At 41.3% G+C, this 15611-nt stretch overlaps 3 protein-coding genes across 6 annotated transcripts; 2 read left to right on the forward strand and 1 right to left on the reverse strand.

The window, feature by feature from the left end:
* Positions 1-725: 725 nt before the first annotated feature.
* epn3a (epsin 3a) lies at positions 726-9597 on the forward strand (the record flags this gene model as incomplete). 3 transcript variants are annotated; one of them, XM_084571196.1, is made up of 11 exons in its annotated part: positions 726-1134; positions 2867-3618; positions 5480-5598; positions 6221-6298; positions 6787-6879; positions 7629-7712; positions 7943-8102; positions 8353-8517; positions 8609-8692; positions 8782-9018; positions 9302-9597. In XM_084571196.1, the coding sequence occupies exons 2-11, from the start codon at positions 3027-3029 to the stop codon at positions 9595-9597; spliced, it is 1908 nt and encodes a 635-aa protein (XP_084427322.1). In that variant the 5' UTR covers positions 726-1134; positions 2867-3026. The 3 variants fall into 3 exon arrangements, with proteins under 3 accessions (XP_084427322.1, XP_084427323.1, XP_084427324.1); XM_084571197.1 differs by having other exon boundaries at positions 2870-3618; XM_084571198.1 differs by lacking the exon at positions 6221-6298.
* Positions 9598-10853: 1256 nt separating this feature from the next.
* On the reverse strand, positions 10854-12786 carry arl16 (ADP-ribosylation factor-like 16). Of its 2 annotated transcripts, none has more exons than XM_084571202.1 (5): positions 12640-12786; positions 11559-11613; positions 11423-11470; positions 11126-11241; positions 10854-11029 (listed from the first exon to the last, which is right to left on the reverse strand). In XM_084571202.1, the coding sequence occupies exons 1-5, from the start codon at positions 12756-12758 to the stop codon at positions 10864-10866; spliced, it is 504 nt and encodes a 167-aa protein (XP_084427328.1). In that variant the 5' UTR covers positions 12759-12786; the 3' UTR covers positions 10854-10863. The 2 variants fall into 2 exon arrangements, with proteins under 2 accessions (XP_084427328.1, XP_084427327.1); XM_084571201.1 differs by having other exon boundaries at positions 11354-11470.
* A 254-nt stretch (positions 12787-13040) lies between these two features.
* Positions 13041-15400, forward strand: fn3krp (fructosamine 3 kinase related protein). The gene is made up of 6 exons (XM_084571199.1): positions 13041-13184; positions 13484-13635; positions 13750-13841; positions 13993-14075; positions 14179-14301; positions 14401-15400. Exons 1-6 carry the CDS (start codon positions 13044-13046, stop codon positions 14737-14739), a joined length of 930 nt encoding a protein of 309 aa, XP_084427325.1. The 5' UTR covers positions 13041-13043; the 3' UTR covers positions 14740-15400.
* The last annotated feature ends 211 nt before the right edge of the window (positions 15401-15611 follow it).

The raw sequence follows: 15611 nt of genomic DNA on the forward strand, positions 1-15611 counted from the left end.
CTTTTTCTTCTTGAAATAACTCAAGTTCTACAAAACTTGTTTGATTCGTCTCCATGAACGTTCGATTTCTGTGAACTTTGCACCTTTTGTAATCTCCAAGAGCGTGCTTGTTGTCTCAAGGTGGAGCTGGTTTTTCCTGTATTTCCCGCTCAGTCAAGCTCAAGACCCGCTGTTCTTAGTTGGGTAATCATTATTCGCTCAGCAACACGATAAGATCCTTCTGCGCTTTCGTGTAGACAACCTGAGATTACTTTGCATTTTTGACTGAATCTGAGCACGTGTAATTACATACAAGACTCTGGCCTTACATAATGCATAAGGATGTGACTTCAGCCCATTAGTGGTAATAAATAAGTAAACAGCAGATATGCATGGGATGATGCTGGTTGAAAGGAAAAGTGGTTCTTTGTATATTTCCCCCTGGGACAATATCACCATTTAGCGTAGCCTCTCTAAGTCAATGGGAAGTACAAGGGTCTGCGGTAGACTGACCTTAGCACATTTGTTCCAGAGAAAAATTGTAATGTTACATTTCTGTCCTACAGGATGTAACTGCTACTTGATGCATCTTCTTAATATTTAGATATTGTATTACTTACAGTGTTTTTGGTGCAGATTTCCTGAAATGTAATATAATAAATGTTGTCCTTTTGTATATGAGATGGCCAATTGTCAGATTTACCTGAACTAGATGAGAGCATGTACAGTATAATTCAGTGATCCATTATATGTGCTGTAAACACCTGCTCCAGTCAGCATATATGCTTTCCACTAGGCAGTTAGGGGGTTAAGTCTGACTCTGCATGCACTGAGCAGGCCTCCCTCCCTGCCTCCCTCCTCTCTCCTCTGTCCCTCACCATCCATTTTTACTGTGTGTGTGTGTTTTTGGAGGGGGGCTGAGCCATCTGCAGGCTCTCAGTGGCCGCATTTGCGCACACAACTTAGTTTAAAAACAAAACAGCAGATCTTAGTTTCGGATTCACTCTGTGTGCATACGCTCCCCATTGTATGAATTCTTTCTGCACCGGTCTTCTCTGTGCGAAAGCTACGGGATATGGGAAGGGACGGAGGCGTTTCTTATTCCGCCCAAAGCTTCCCCAAGTTGGGACCACACTGACGCGCTATGGCATGAAGGTAAGAGAGAAAGTAAGGGGGGGAAATGAAGCGGGTCGTTGCGATTGAATGTTTTCTTGTCGCTTTGTTTGCTTGTGGGTTTCAACTTTTAAACTCGGAAACATGGCTGAGTCACGGTCACATATTTCACCTACCCGATCGTCCCGTTTGACGCAATAATGGCCCCGGCCGTCCTAGTTTGGGACGGAGAGGACGTAGCAGAGAAAGAAGTTGAATCGACATACTTTGCTTTCATCCAGTGGTTTATTTATTTTACTTATTACGTAAGCCATATAACATACCTGGCCAATCATATCGGTTAGCTTGCTTTCTAAGAAAGTGTGAAGGGGGTGATCTGATACTCATTATGTTTGAACAAGACAGTTTTACAGATTAACTGGATTAACTTCTAAATGAGATACTTAAAAAATTCAGAGAGATCATGTCAAGGTCATAAATCTATGAGTGTGTGAACCTCTATGACTGACTGTGATAGAAAGGGTAGCTATTAATGTGATCAGCATCAATACCAAGGTGCCAGATCAAACACAAAATTGATTTATCTTCATTATGAGTATGACAGTAATGGAAACATCCAGACTGGAGAAGTAATCTGTTCAGAGGGAGACTTCAACTGCAACACTTTCCCTGCTATTAGTTCCTGTGAAGTTACAGTGATAGGCCCATTTAGCATGCTTTCAGTGTATTCCTCATATGGCCTCCAGGTGAGTAATTTCAGGAATCAGGAAGCTGGCCATAATGTGGCTAAACAGCAAACTGAGCCTGCACTGGTCACCACTTGAGATTCAACGAACATCTTGACTCCCACTTACTCTATGTACAGTCTTCCTACAGCATACAAAGCTCTGTCATAGTATGTCAGGCTTAGTGCAGTCTTCTAATACACTCGTGCATGTCAGGAATTCACAGTTACAGTATACCCAGTGTATCACCACAGGGATGACACAGCATAGAGATTCTAAAAGCAAGGCTGATCCTCTGTGTTTATGCATCTTTGGTCTTAGTCAAGCTGAGGAGACAGTTGTCAGTTCGACTAACTTCTTCCACAACTGCCTGTAAAAACATTCCAATGTCCAGGGAAAAGCATCAGATGCTTCACAGTAAAACATCTTTTTTTTATATTGGGAAAGGAATTTTCTAAAACAGGAAACTATTTTTGATTCTGTTGGATTAGTATACGTGTATTTGTGTAAAAGTTTAGGTGTTATTTTACAGTTTAGTTTTGTGGGTCTTGAAATGCTTTGAAGCCCTCCCTCTGCTGTGCTGCTGTAATCAGGTCAGAAAAACAAGGGAAGTGGAGCCCCTCCCTTTTGTGATAAGACCCAAAGGTAAAATAGACGTATACTTCAGCTGAACAGGTACCTGCAGTCGTGTTTGGTTTTAAACAAATATTTGCTTTCTATGGAAGCATGAAAATACTTAAAGTAAGTACTGAAATTAAAGGAAATTGCTTCCATGCTGGTCACTGCTTACTGAGAAACAACGTCCTGTATGTAGTTCTTTCAGGGAAAACTGAGCTTAGGTGTTTTGTTTCACATCGCTTGGAGGTGCTGAGCTTTTCCTCTTGTCTTCCAAACACAATTAATGAGAGAAAATATATGTAGCAATTGGTAAAGGCATACAAAACGTGTAACAGTTGTGTGGCTGTGGTGTATTTGTTAAATGCTTATTCCATAAATTGTTTACATAAGAATACCATTCACATAGTAATATAATCTTCATATGTTTCCAGCAGGAACACATTTTGGAGCGTCACTGAAGCTGCCAAGAGGCCGCTGCTTTATTGCATTTTTCCGCTGAACTGAAAGAGCCACCTTGCCTAAGGCAACACAGTGGGCTGGCCTGCTGTTAGACTCTGTCTTTTGCCACCTGTGAAACACTACACTGCCATCATGCAGACCTCGTCGCTCCGCCGGCAGATGAAAAACATGGTCAACAACTATACGGAGGCTGAGATCAAGGTCCGAGAGGCCACCTCCAATGACCACTGGGGACCGCCCAGCTCCCTCATGTCTGAAATTGCAGACCTGACCTTCAATGTTGTGGCTTTCGCCGAAGTTATGGGTATGATCTGGAAGAGGCTCAACGATCATGGTAAAAACTGGCGGCATGTTTACAAGGCACTCACCCTACTGGACTACCTGATCAAAACTGGCTCTGAACGTGTGGCCAAGGAGTGCAGAGAGAATATATACACCATTCAGACTCTGAGGGACTTCCAGTACATAGACAGAGATGGACGTGACCAGGGTGTTAATGTCCGAGAGAAGGCGAAACAATTGGTGGCTCTGTTGAAGGATGAGGAAAAGCTGAAGAAAGAGAGGAGCCAGGCACTGAAGACCAAGACACGCATGGCAGGGGTCACTAGTAGCTTAGGCTCCGGATCAATGCCTCCTCCATATCCAGGGCGCCACACTACCAGTTCAGCAGGAGTCTATGGGGATGACTTCAGCAGGTGCACAGGCTCACCATCCTCCTTCCACTGTAAGTAGCAGGGACAACTGACATATACATATAAAATGTCAAGCAACATGCTTCATAAAACACAATCTAACATTGCTGTTAGATTGTGTTACTTTAGCTGCTACAAGTACATGCAACATGTGACTTCCCATTTGTCGAAACAGCACAGGCGATGGACAGTTTATACATTTATTTGGTTACAAGTTTATCATTTGAAATGAAAATTTATGCATGATGAATAACAGATTTTCTCGTAGTTGCCTCATTAGTTTTTTTCATTTGACAACAGAAAACCAGAGATTGCCACTAAAGTATTTCCACTCTCTGTCCCCTTTTGGAAATTTCCCAATACATCAATCAATTCTGACTTGTTACTTCTTACAACCATATGATTTATATTAATACATGCAGGCCATGCAAACTTTCAAGCCTTAATCAGTTTTGGTAAATTGCTTGTTCCTTGTGTTATGACTGAAAGTCTTTCAGTTTTCTATTTTCAGATGGTTGGACATCTGCATTCCTTTCATTCTCCTTTACAGCCAAGTCAGCTAAACTGGATTTACAAAGGAGAGGAGGCCCTGTTTATGCAGGACTAACTCTAGTATGAAACCACTACTGGTTTCCAAGTTTACTGTATGTTGTTCTACTGCACTAATCTTGACATCACTGATTTATCAGCTACAGCAAATGGCTCCAACTGTAAAACACATTGTGGAAAAATGCAGCTGTTAATCATTTGTAAATGTGGTACGGCTGGTGTCTACCATACATTTTGGCATTTGTGTGGTCTGTGGTGTCTGTTAAGGGTGTTAGTCAGTAGCAGAGCTGTGGTTTCATGAAGGAACCGGTTACTCTTTTATACTTTGATGTCTGTCGCTTGTTTAATGAAGGAAACACAGACTGCCCCGCAGATGGCATCCGACTGTTTTATTACCACTACTCAGTCAAAAGATCCTTGTGTCGAGTATATTTTTCATGCGATAGATATTACGTGTATGCTTTTTTGGGCTAGAATGAGCGCCAGTGGAAACATATGGCATATTACTAGCTCTGAGCTTTGGGCCTGTGGTTTAGTGATGCCAAGTAGTATGGTTTATGAGACAAATACCCACTAAATGCTGGATAATCATAAAAATACAACATTCCAGAAATCATATGGAATCTGTCTAGACAGAATAATAGGAATGTCTTTAAAATTCTCTTGACATACAGTTCTTTAAAAGTGAGCTCTGGTCTATGTACAGGTAAAAAGGGAGGAGGTCACTTGGCGATACCACAACACTGGAGCATGTGGATAGTTGGACAAAATGCTAATGAATGGTGTGGGTGGAGATCAAGTTTGGCAGCTACTAACTGCCAGCTAGTACTCCAGCACAGACACAGGATATTCAGTGGCAGCACAGTGGAAGTGATTGGTTTTTGACACCTGACCTGTTACCTTCCTTTAGTTCTCTGACCCACAGCCTAGCGCCCAGACTGCTATACTGCCAGCCCACAACCCCAACCCCTCCCCCAAATCTGGACCTGCAACCCACCCAGAGCATTTGGGGTAATAAGGTGGGCCCCACTCCAATCCGTCCATTTCTCTCCCCCACCACCAGCCTTACTCTCCACACAGCTGCACCATTGTTCTCAGTGCAGGCAGAGTTAGGAAGACTGTGGCAAGCCCTGCCAGCAAAGGCCCTAAACAACAGGCAATGGAAAATTAACATGCAAAAACAGTGCCAGCTCTTTCCTGACCTCAAAAACCAGCCTTGAGTGTTTCTTTCTTTCTTTTCCATCTTCTTCTCCCCCTCCATCTGTCAATGTTTCTCCCTCCATCCCGTTGCTCCTCATTCATCTCTTAAACCCGCTCCCCTCTGCTCTTTATGTGTCCCTGCAGCCTCCTCTTCCTCTCCTCAACTTGCTCCAGACCTAGAACAAGCACGACCAACAACCAGTGGAGAAGAGGAGCTGCAGCTGCAGCTGGCCCTGGCTATGAGCCGAGAAGAAAGTGAAAAGGTACCTCTAACTCAGACAGCACACACACACTTCCACTGAGCACGAACCTCTCATCCTTACAAACACATGCGCCTGACAGAAAGAGGCTTCTTAGTTGCATTGCTGCTGACATACTGTGTTATTCTGTAGTAAATGGAACACATGCTTTAAACGCTGTCTGTTATGCTAGTGAAGTGCTGCTACTGTCTCTGTGTCTTCTGGGTCACCATTTCCCAGAACTGTTAACAGAAAGCGATACCGTCAACGCTGTCTTTGATATAATCAATAATGGCACTTTGACCAATCAGTGTGAGTCTTACTGACGCGTGAGGAATCTGTGAGCCAAAGAGTGAGAAGCCACACAGGATGTGTGCATTGATCTGGCTCTCAAGCATCCACAGCATGCTCCAGTCTCCACGGCAAGGGCAGATGCAGACTTTTCCTCGGCTAGTATTCTAATACCCCCTAGCAGCTGATGATGAAAAAAATAAGATTTTGATCTCGATGTTACTCTTCTCTTAAGAGCAACCTGTATTTTTTTGTAGTATTTTAATGATTTCTTCATGAATCACTTCGGCTAAATCAAGCATGCTCATACCTTACACTTTGATTATTCTTCCTAATCCTTCCTGCTTGACCCTAGCCACATTCCTCAGTGGATATTGATGAGCAGACCCAGCTCCAGATCGCTATGAATCTCAGCAAGGAGGAGGCCCAGAAGGTACAAGTATGCTGGGACCAGGAATGAGTCTTCCTTTGCATCCTTTAACCCGTGGCACATCTCCTGGTTCTCTCTACACTAAAACCAGTCTCACCGCCCAGTCTTTTTCCTTCTGAGAAAACAACTGCATGTACTACTCACTACGCTCCTCCCTAGATTTGATCTCTGGCCTCCATCACTTACTTTTGAACGACAAAAGGACATGGAACTTTCTCCAGGAATTAACAAATAATTGGTTCATGCTTTTGTTTTACTAACCTTTAGATATTTCCTTGTGGTCGAGTTCTACGGGATACATATCTCAAACACTTGACCTGGCACTGACATTCTGGTGCGGTGTCAGGGACGGGACAAGGACTGGCCCCTTTAATCTGATTGGGGGCCCTTTAGAATTGCATGCAATGTACTGTGAGGTTGATCATGCATTATTTTCACTTTTATTGACCACAAACTGATTTCCAATCCCACTCTGGTTAACACTCTCGCAGCCAGTCGAACGAGCACCTGCTGCCACTGTGGATATGGATGAGGATACTCAGCTACAATTAGCCCTGAGCCTAAGCAAGGAGGAACACCAGCAGGTACACTGCAAAACACCATAAACATCTTTATATGGTCACTGTTAAATTGAAAGTAAATAACCATAAACAGACAAAGTTGATTTTTCATAGTATTTTACCATAAACAGACATTATTTTCACCTTATGTGAAATGTACAAAAAGGCACACTGTAATGTGTGTAACATTTACACCATATATTGTAAAGTTCTGGCAACTACAGCTGCCAGTATTTTACTGTAAAATAACTCTATAGAGTTACCTGGGAGAGACAAGAGACGTGGCTTTTAGTTTTTAATTCTAATAACACAAGTTTTGAAAGCCTAATTGACAGTGAGAATTCTTTGCCTTATTCATTTATTTATTTAGCTTTAACTAATTTCCACTCCTTAAGGTTACTTTGCTTTGCCAATATTTAAAGTTGTGTAATTACATGTTACTTTAATGCATTATTTTTGCAGCCTTTGTATCCCTCCCCTCCTTTGTCTCCTCCATCCTTTGTTTTTGTTCCCTCTGTCTGTGCTACTCTTTTATGCTTCTGTGGCACAAAAGAACTGCTCTGTCAAAGTGATGCTCTGCTCTCCCCTCTCTTTGACCGGAGAAAATTCTGGTACAACCAACTGGCACAATCCAGAAGTTTCTCACATGCTGTTGAGGAAAAATACAATCTACCTATTGTTCCTGTGTGCTGTCGCTGAGTCATTAATGTAGTATGATGTGCCAGTATGTGAATTTTGCCCAAAGCCGTCCATCTGCCTGTATCTGTTGACAGGAGCAACTCAGTCGCCAAGGAGATGAGTCGCTGCTCCAAAAAGCGCTAGAGGAGAGCAAACGTGAAATGGAGCCTAAAGGCGGGGTATGAAATATTGGGGTATGAAATATCTCACTGGGGGTGATGAAATATAATAATAGACGTGGGATGATATGTTTATTGACCAAGGGTCAAAATCAAAATCAGTTACAACTGTATCAGCTGCGAAAAGTTGGACCTCTTTGTTTTTTTCAGCTCAGAAGTTAATTAAATCAAGTTTTGAAACAGTATACTATGCTAATTCAGCTTTCTCTTTGTCTTGTTTATGTGATCAGACGGCCTTCATGGACCTGGTAGATGTTTTTGCCGTGCCCTCAGATCCGCTTCCCAGTGATCAGCGCTGGAATAATGCACCACACCAGGCAGGTGCTGGTGCTGGTGCTGGTGCTGGTGCTGGTGCTGGTGCTGTGGGTACAGACCCCTGGGACTCCCTGGGTGAGCTTTGAGTTGTCTTACCATGACTAAAGCAGCACTGTTTAAGTACTGAGTAGTAAAAGATTTGTAGTATATTATGTTAGATTATTAGGTTTGAAATTAAGCTCAAAATGGCTGCTCGTAAAATCACTTTCCTAAATAAATAAATAAATCATATAGTGAACTATTTCAATAAAAACTCTACAGTTATTTTTGTATACTTTTCACATACTAACACATACATCTGTCTTAAATTTACATCTGATTAAAGAAAGCAGTACCAATATCTCAAGAGCAGATTCTCCCTGGATGGTACCTCCACCTTCCAGCAGTCCTCCCCCACCATGGGAGCCCCCAGTCAACCCATGGGATGCACCGACAAATGCCTCCAACGTCAACCCTGCAGGCCGAGTATGGGCTTTCCCTTCAAACACAGGTCAGCATGCACACAAAGCCACGTAACCTTTTGAAATAACTTTTACAGTTTTACAGTAAAATTATTATACTGCATTTTGGAATGTTTACAGCTTCCGCAGGAGCAGGTCCATTCTCAGCCTCATCAGAAAGACCTATACTCAAGGACACTTCTTCACGGACTGGAAGTCCCTCGGGTACGCAACACATTATTTTACCATATTTAATCTGCCTTTGTGCATCCTCCGTGTTTACATTGTTGTCTTCCTCTTTTTTCTGCTGGTAGATGGGGATCTCTTTGACGAGGCCATGGATGGCGGTCAGGTAAATCTCAATGGCCGGGGGGAGGGCAGTCCTGAGCTCTTTGACTTGTCCCGTCTTGGAGAAAGTCTTGCTGCCCCTAGCCCTCGTACATGCCGGACACCTGAGGCCTTTCTGGGGCCCACTGCAGCTTCCTTGGTTAACTTTGACAGTTTGATCCCAGCTAACCCTCCACCCAAGACCAGGAACCCATTTTTATCAGGTATTTGTTGTAGTATAACTGTCATTCTCCTTTCCTACTGAAGGTGCAGAAAAGTATGCGCTTTGGTAGCAGCAACTCGATGTTAAAATCATCAAATGCAAATGATATACATTATGGTCAGTCACTGTATTCTAATTGGGCAGTACTGTATGGCATGTCTCATAGGTTTCAGGAATAGTTTCTGCTAGCAACTCTATTGCCCAGTATTCAAATGGTAAATCTAACTTAAAAATGTGTTAAAGTAAACCTAATACTCTTCTCTACTTTTTTTTTTTCTGTCTAGGGCTGAGTGCTCCTTCGCCCAACAATCCATTCCAAACTGAGCAGTCGAAACTCAGTCTGAATCAAATGGGCTCCGGCTCCACTTCTGCAGCTCCTCATGCTTCGTCTCTTCCATACAGCGCCTCCTTGCCCCTCCCCATGAGCCATCAGGGTGCCAGCCTCCCTTCGTCATTTACTCACCCCACCCAGCCTGGGCTGGACCTCCCAGGGAAACTCCCTGAACCCTTGCTGCCCTTCTCTTCAGGCAGTACTGAGGGATCACAGGATACACAGATCAGTCAGAACCCTTTCTTATGAGGATCAACTAAATTGGAGAGAATATCTTACAAAAAGGAGAATGCCATTAGGTTATGCTCTTGAAAAAAATCACTAACTACAGGCCAAAGTGCTGCCCCAAGGACTTAAGTGAAAAGCCTCTTCTTAGTTTTTATATTGTTGAATAGTACAGTAACACCTAGATTGGTTCAAGCTGGTCCTGCTCCCCTTCCAACACCAAAACCTGCTCTTCTTCGAGTAAATGCAATAACAGAGTATAAAAGAGATAACATTTTATCTATAAGTATAAGCATCATGTAAAAGTACTTAAAAGGCCATAACCTATCCCCAAACTGGCTACATATACACACATACAGACAGCACAGTTTGATAATGTTGTCAATGAACTTATCTGTACGTATCAGGAGAATGTGTGATTTGGCAGAAATACTGTTTCTTTTGGTTCTTGAAAAGACAGTTTTGCCAGAAATGTTACTGCATCAGCAGTGTTGACCAAGTGGAGCTTGTTTTCGATATTTTTCAGCTTCCCTGAGAAATATCAGTGTATACATTTATTATAGTGAAGGTAATTGCTGAATGAAATTATAGTATGGGAGGACTGCTTCAGAATTCATGATAAGTAAGTTGACTTTAGAAAATGTATAAATTTGAGTTTTATTCATTGTTTGAGAACCACTGACTCTCATCAAATATAGGGGATCGATTATAACAGTTTCATTCTTCAGCTGGGTTTATCATTTTGCATTTTGTCATTTCCCATGGTATAAATACAATCCTCACAATGTAGGCACACACCCAGTACCAGTTGAAGTATTTATTATGCATTGTACGCCCCCTGCTGGTAATAAATCAGTGTAATCACAGTGACTGACAAGCCTAGCTCTTCTTTATTTCTCACATTTTCAAAGCTGTTAAAATGTGTGTAGACAAGAGTATCAAGAGGTTTCCTTCAGCAGTATGAAACCATGTCCTCTGATCACACACAGTCATTCACTCTGCATCTGTTAATAATTTAATTATTAAAAGTGACCTATATAACTCACAAAAGTTAAAATGGTCCTCCTTAAAATCCATCCTTCCATATCACTTATATACATATTTTTCACCATTCACCCTTATGAGCATTAACATAACTTGTACACTTTTATACATAACAACACATCAATGTTGTAGAACTCTAAAAATAGAGTAAAATCTATCCTTTTAAACTGAGAATACTGATGTCGCCAGCCAAAAGGCTGGAAAATATGATTCTGAGTATTGTGTATATTAGAAAACAAATGTATGTCATTTTACTGTGGCAGACTCCAGCCAGCTCAAAACCTCTCGAAGACCCTGTCCAGAGAGGGCACTGAGCTCCAGTGTTGTAACTGGCTGAGTGGCAGATGCAACAATGTCCTCCATCCTGAATAGAGATTTTATCTCAACAAGGCTCATAATGCAAGGTATGTCCCTGGAAAAGGTTGGAATGAAGAACAGAAATCAGAAAACACACCATGGTAAAAATTAGGATACATCTCGTGCTGAATGTCTATAATAAAAGTGTCACCTCTTGTTGAAGAGAATAAGCACCGAAGCATTGCGCAGAGGCTCAGCAGAGAGGACTGACAGCAGCTGGACACACGAGCAGGATATCTGTGCAATGTTGGCAGAATCCACCATGAACTATGAAAAAAAAACAACGAAGAAAAAGAGATTTAGCCAAATAACTCTAATATTCAATATATTTATCTGCCAAATAATGAAAATGAATGCAATATATATACTAATGCCATACAATGACAGAGGAGCAGTCTTGGAAGTAACTGGGCCATATAGGGCCCATGCAGCCTCCCAGCTCTCTCACCGTCACCATTTTCTTTTTCAGTGTCAGGTCAATCAGATTTGTTCCCACCTGGCAAAGAGATTTGAAGTGTTATAAGTGCAACATCAAAACTGAGCCTGTAAATTTTACATGAAAAGCCCCTTCCATGACTACTTACTGTGGGCAGAGTTGAAAGTGGTGTCCCCAGTTCACCTAAACCATACACACTGAGCTGTAAATAAAATCTGTTAGGGAAGATATCCACAGGGCCCAGTGCTGGGGCATTTAACTTGATAGGCAAGAACATACATTTAGTGTTTTTCTACAGGAGTGTAATTAAAAGCACAAATATATATTTATATACTTAATATACACTCACTGACCACCTTATTAGGTACACCTTAGTAGTACCCAGTTGGACCCAACTATCCACATTGACATGATAACATCAAGCTGTCACATATAATTTTAACTTTGTTATATAGCACATTATCATGCTGGAAGTAGTCATCAGAAAATGGGAATGTAAGGATCATAAAGGGATGTGCATGATCAGCAACAATATTCTGGTAGGGTGTGACATGTAAATAGATAGCTGGGATTTAACCATTTTCACGTTGTTTATGCCAAAGTCTGACCCTACATCCAAATGTCAAAGCATAAATCAAACCTCATCAGAGCAGACCCTTTCCTAATCTTAACTGACAGGAGTGGCACACAGTGTGGTCTTCTCCAAGGTTTACGACGTGTTATGCGTTCAGAGATGCTCTTCTGCATACTTTAGTTATAACAAGTGGTTATCTGAGTTACTGTTGCCTTTCTATCAGCTCGAACCAGCCAGACCATTTCCTTTGACACCAGGAAGGCATTTCCGTCCAGAGAATTGCCTGGATTTTCCCTTTTTCAGGTCATTCTCTGTAAACCCTAGAGATGGTTGTGCGTGAAAATCACAGCAGATAAGCAGCGTCTGAACATTCTGATGCTCGGTTTTCACTCCCACCTATCGCCTTGGCCATGTCTATATGTCTAAATGTACTGATTTGCTACCATGCCATTGGCTGTTCAGATATTTGTGTTACTAGTGAGTGTATTTACAAATCTCTAATTGCGTTTGTACCTAATTCTAAGAACTCAGGTTCTTAGCGACTTAACAGCTTCTACCACTAACTTAGCTTGTTGGGCTAAATGAACTAGCTAGCCAAGCCATTCCGTACTGTTTAGTTGTTTTCTATGTAGTTCAAAACATTCAGCAAAGGATATTTTGTAGGCGTTTGAGCAACAATGTCTTTCCGACCCCAGTCGCTCCAAGAAGTAAACACACTTCTTTGCAGCTCATTTCTTTTTTCCAGCAGAAGCATAGCGAAGCCAGTGATAGCATGTAGCCGATGTAGCCGATGTAGTCTCACTTGGCACCATGACGACGGTCACGTGGTCGTGGTGGTCGTATTGATAGGGCAAAGTAGACATCAATCATGCTCGATTCTTTGTTTGATTGGTTACTGTTCAACCTTTACCCTTGGCGGAAGGAAAACACTCTCACCATCCCTGACATACCAGAAACGCCCCTCGAATTTCTGGAAGTCCATTTGCAAAGCGTTGCTGGTATTAAGTCCTCGTAGTCCTACTATAATAGGCAAACGAGAATCGCCTTTGAGAAATAAGTATGGAAGCCAAGTTAAAGAAAGAGCTGGGGACAACCATGCTGAAGTCAACTGGTCACTCAGGAGGGGGATGTATCAGCGAGGGCCAGAGTTATGATACTGACTCAGGGAGAGTATTTGTGAAGATAAATCATAAGAGCGAGGTATTTATTATTATTGTTATTATTATTATTATTATTATAAATTGTTTTACATTATTTGTTGTTTTTTATTCTTTGTCTTTGCAGTGACATTCAGTTAGTTCCTTTCCATTTGTGCTCATTTCAGACATCAGTGGATAGGATTTGTTACAGTAGCTAGCTATAGCCTCTGAGTTATATTTACATGAATTTTGTGCTGATATTGTGAAATAGGGAATAGTGCATTTATTTCTTTTTTAATATTTACTATAAACACAGACACTTGTGTAGACAGGCGCAATTTTGTGTTCTTTTTCCTACAGGCCAAATTGATGTTTGATGGGGAGATGGCCAGTTTGGAAGCCATTACAAAGACAGAAACTGTTAAAGTCCCAAAGCCTGTGAAGGTGATTGAGCTCGACAAAGGAGGATGTGTATTTGTGATGGAACATCTGGACATGAAAGGACTTAGCAAGTAAGAGCTCTCTAACGCAGTTAATCTGTATCAATAGTAGTATATACTATAGCAGAGTCATGGCTTATATTTATTCTGTTTTTGATTAAATCTATCTTCAAATCCATTGAGCAGGTATTCAAAGCTGCTTGGAGAACAACTAGCAGATCTGCATCTTTACAACAAGAGACAGTTGGAAAAGTTAAATAAAGAGCAGCAGACAGTGGGTAATTCAGTTTAACTTTGCTTTAGTGCATGGATATGCAGGGAAATGCACCTAAAATGTTAATGTTGCCATTACCTCACTAAATAGCAGTTGTCTCCTGAATCTTCAGTGAGTGACTTGCTGATTAATTATTCATATTTGACTATATGCAGGAAAAGGAGCTGGACAGTCAGATGTGCTTGTCATCGAACACTTTGGCTTTGGGGTGACAACATGCTGTGGATATCTACCACTGGTAAAAGATGTACAGATATGTAAAACTGTATGGCAGTCTCTAAGCTGTAGTTCAGTATGTGGTCTCCAAATCCTCTGGTCTCTTTTTTTCCTTACCTCCACAGGAAAATGAGTGGCAGAAAGACTGGGTCACATTTTTTTCCCAGCAGAGGCTACAGCACCAGCTTAACATGGTGGAGAAATCATATGGCGACAGGGAGGCCAGAGAACTATGGGCTAAGCTACAGGTGCACTTATCCTTATCAGAAACAAATACTTCACATAATCTTTATGGTTGTATTAGTAATCTAACAGGGCATTGTGCATCTTGTGCATGGTATTTACAGCTGAAGATCCCTCAGTTTTTCACAGATGTGGAGATTGTCCCTGCTCTCCTCCATGGAGACTTATGGGGAGGCAATGTGGCAGAGTGTGCAGAGGGCCCTGTCATATTTGACCCTGCTTCTTTCTACGGCCATTCTGAGTTTGAGCTGGGTATCGCCGGAATGTTTGGTGGCTTCAACAGCTCTTTTTATTCTGGGTACCATGAAAAGATCCCCAAAGCACCAGGATTTGAAAAGAGGAACCAGCTTTACCAACTCTTTCACTATTTGAATCACTGGAATCACTTTGGTGGGGGCTACAGAGGCTCTTCAATAAGGGTTATGAAGGACCTACTGAAGTAACTGAACTCACAACCACTTGTAGAAAGCTTTATAGTCTTAAACCTAAGCCAGGTATTATGTATATATTAATAATCTGACCAAAAGTGCGTCACAGCTGATTGTGTAGAAAATACAGAATCAACATAGTGAAAACAATTATTCTCTGCTTCCAGTCTTGTAGGTTTGAACATGTATGTTTGTGTGTGCGCACAAGCTTGCCAGTTACATTAACAAATACATCTGAGTTTTTAGAATGCTGCAAGGTAATATCTGATTGTTTTTCATGGCGTGACCAGTCTGAATGATGCTGCTGTGCAAAGGACGCCAGATTTTCACAAGGAATGCAATACTTACCTACATTATAATAACCTGGCTACTTGATGTTATGCGGCTTGGCAAACTGCGTATGCTTACAACATGCTGAGATATAGAAATAAATCCTTGTTGTCCCCTTCTTAACCAGCAATAAATTCTGACATGATCTAAAGTGTTTGTCTCGACGAGCTGTATTTCCTATTTATGTAGTATCTCAGACAGTCTCAACGAGCGTGTCAACATTGACAAGTCCATCAGAATTTGGTTATCACATTTTACAGCTTGAACATCGTATTTATATACTGTATAATTTGCTTATATTTCTCTTTCTTACTATTTGGTAATGAAACAAATATAATGCTTCACATTACATTATTATTATTGCTACTTACAGTATACAGTTATGGATTATATAGTGTAATACTATATATTTTTTTATATTATATTTTACATTTTTTATATTTTTCAGTTTGTGTTCTCACCCGTCACATTAGTCCTATACAGTGCTTGGTAAATTCCAGTATACACGTGCAGAGTATAAAACAGTAACTATCAATAAAAAATGCTTTTATAGAAAA

This window comes from Chelon labrosus, assembly GCF_963514085.1.
Source record: "Chelon labrosus genome assembly, chromosome: 21".
NCBI lineage: Eukaryota > Metazoa > Chordata > Actinopteri > Mugiliformes > Mugilidae > Chelon > Chelon labrosus.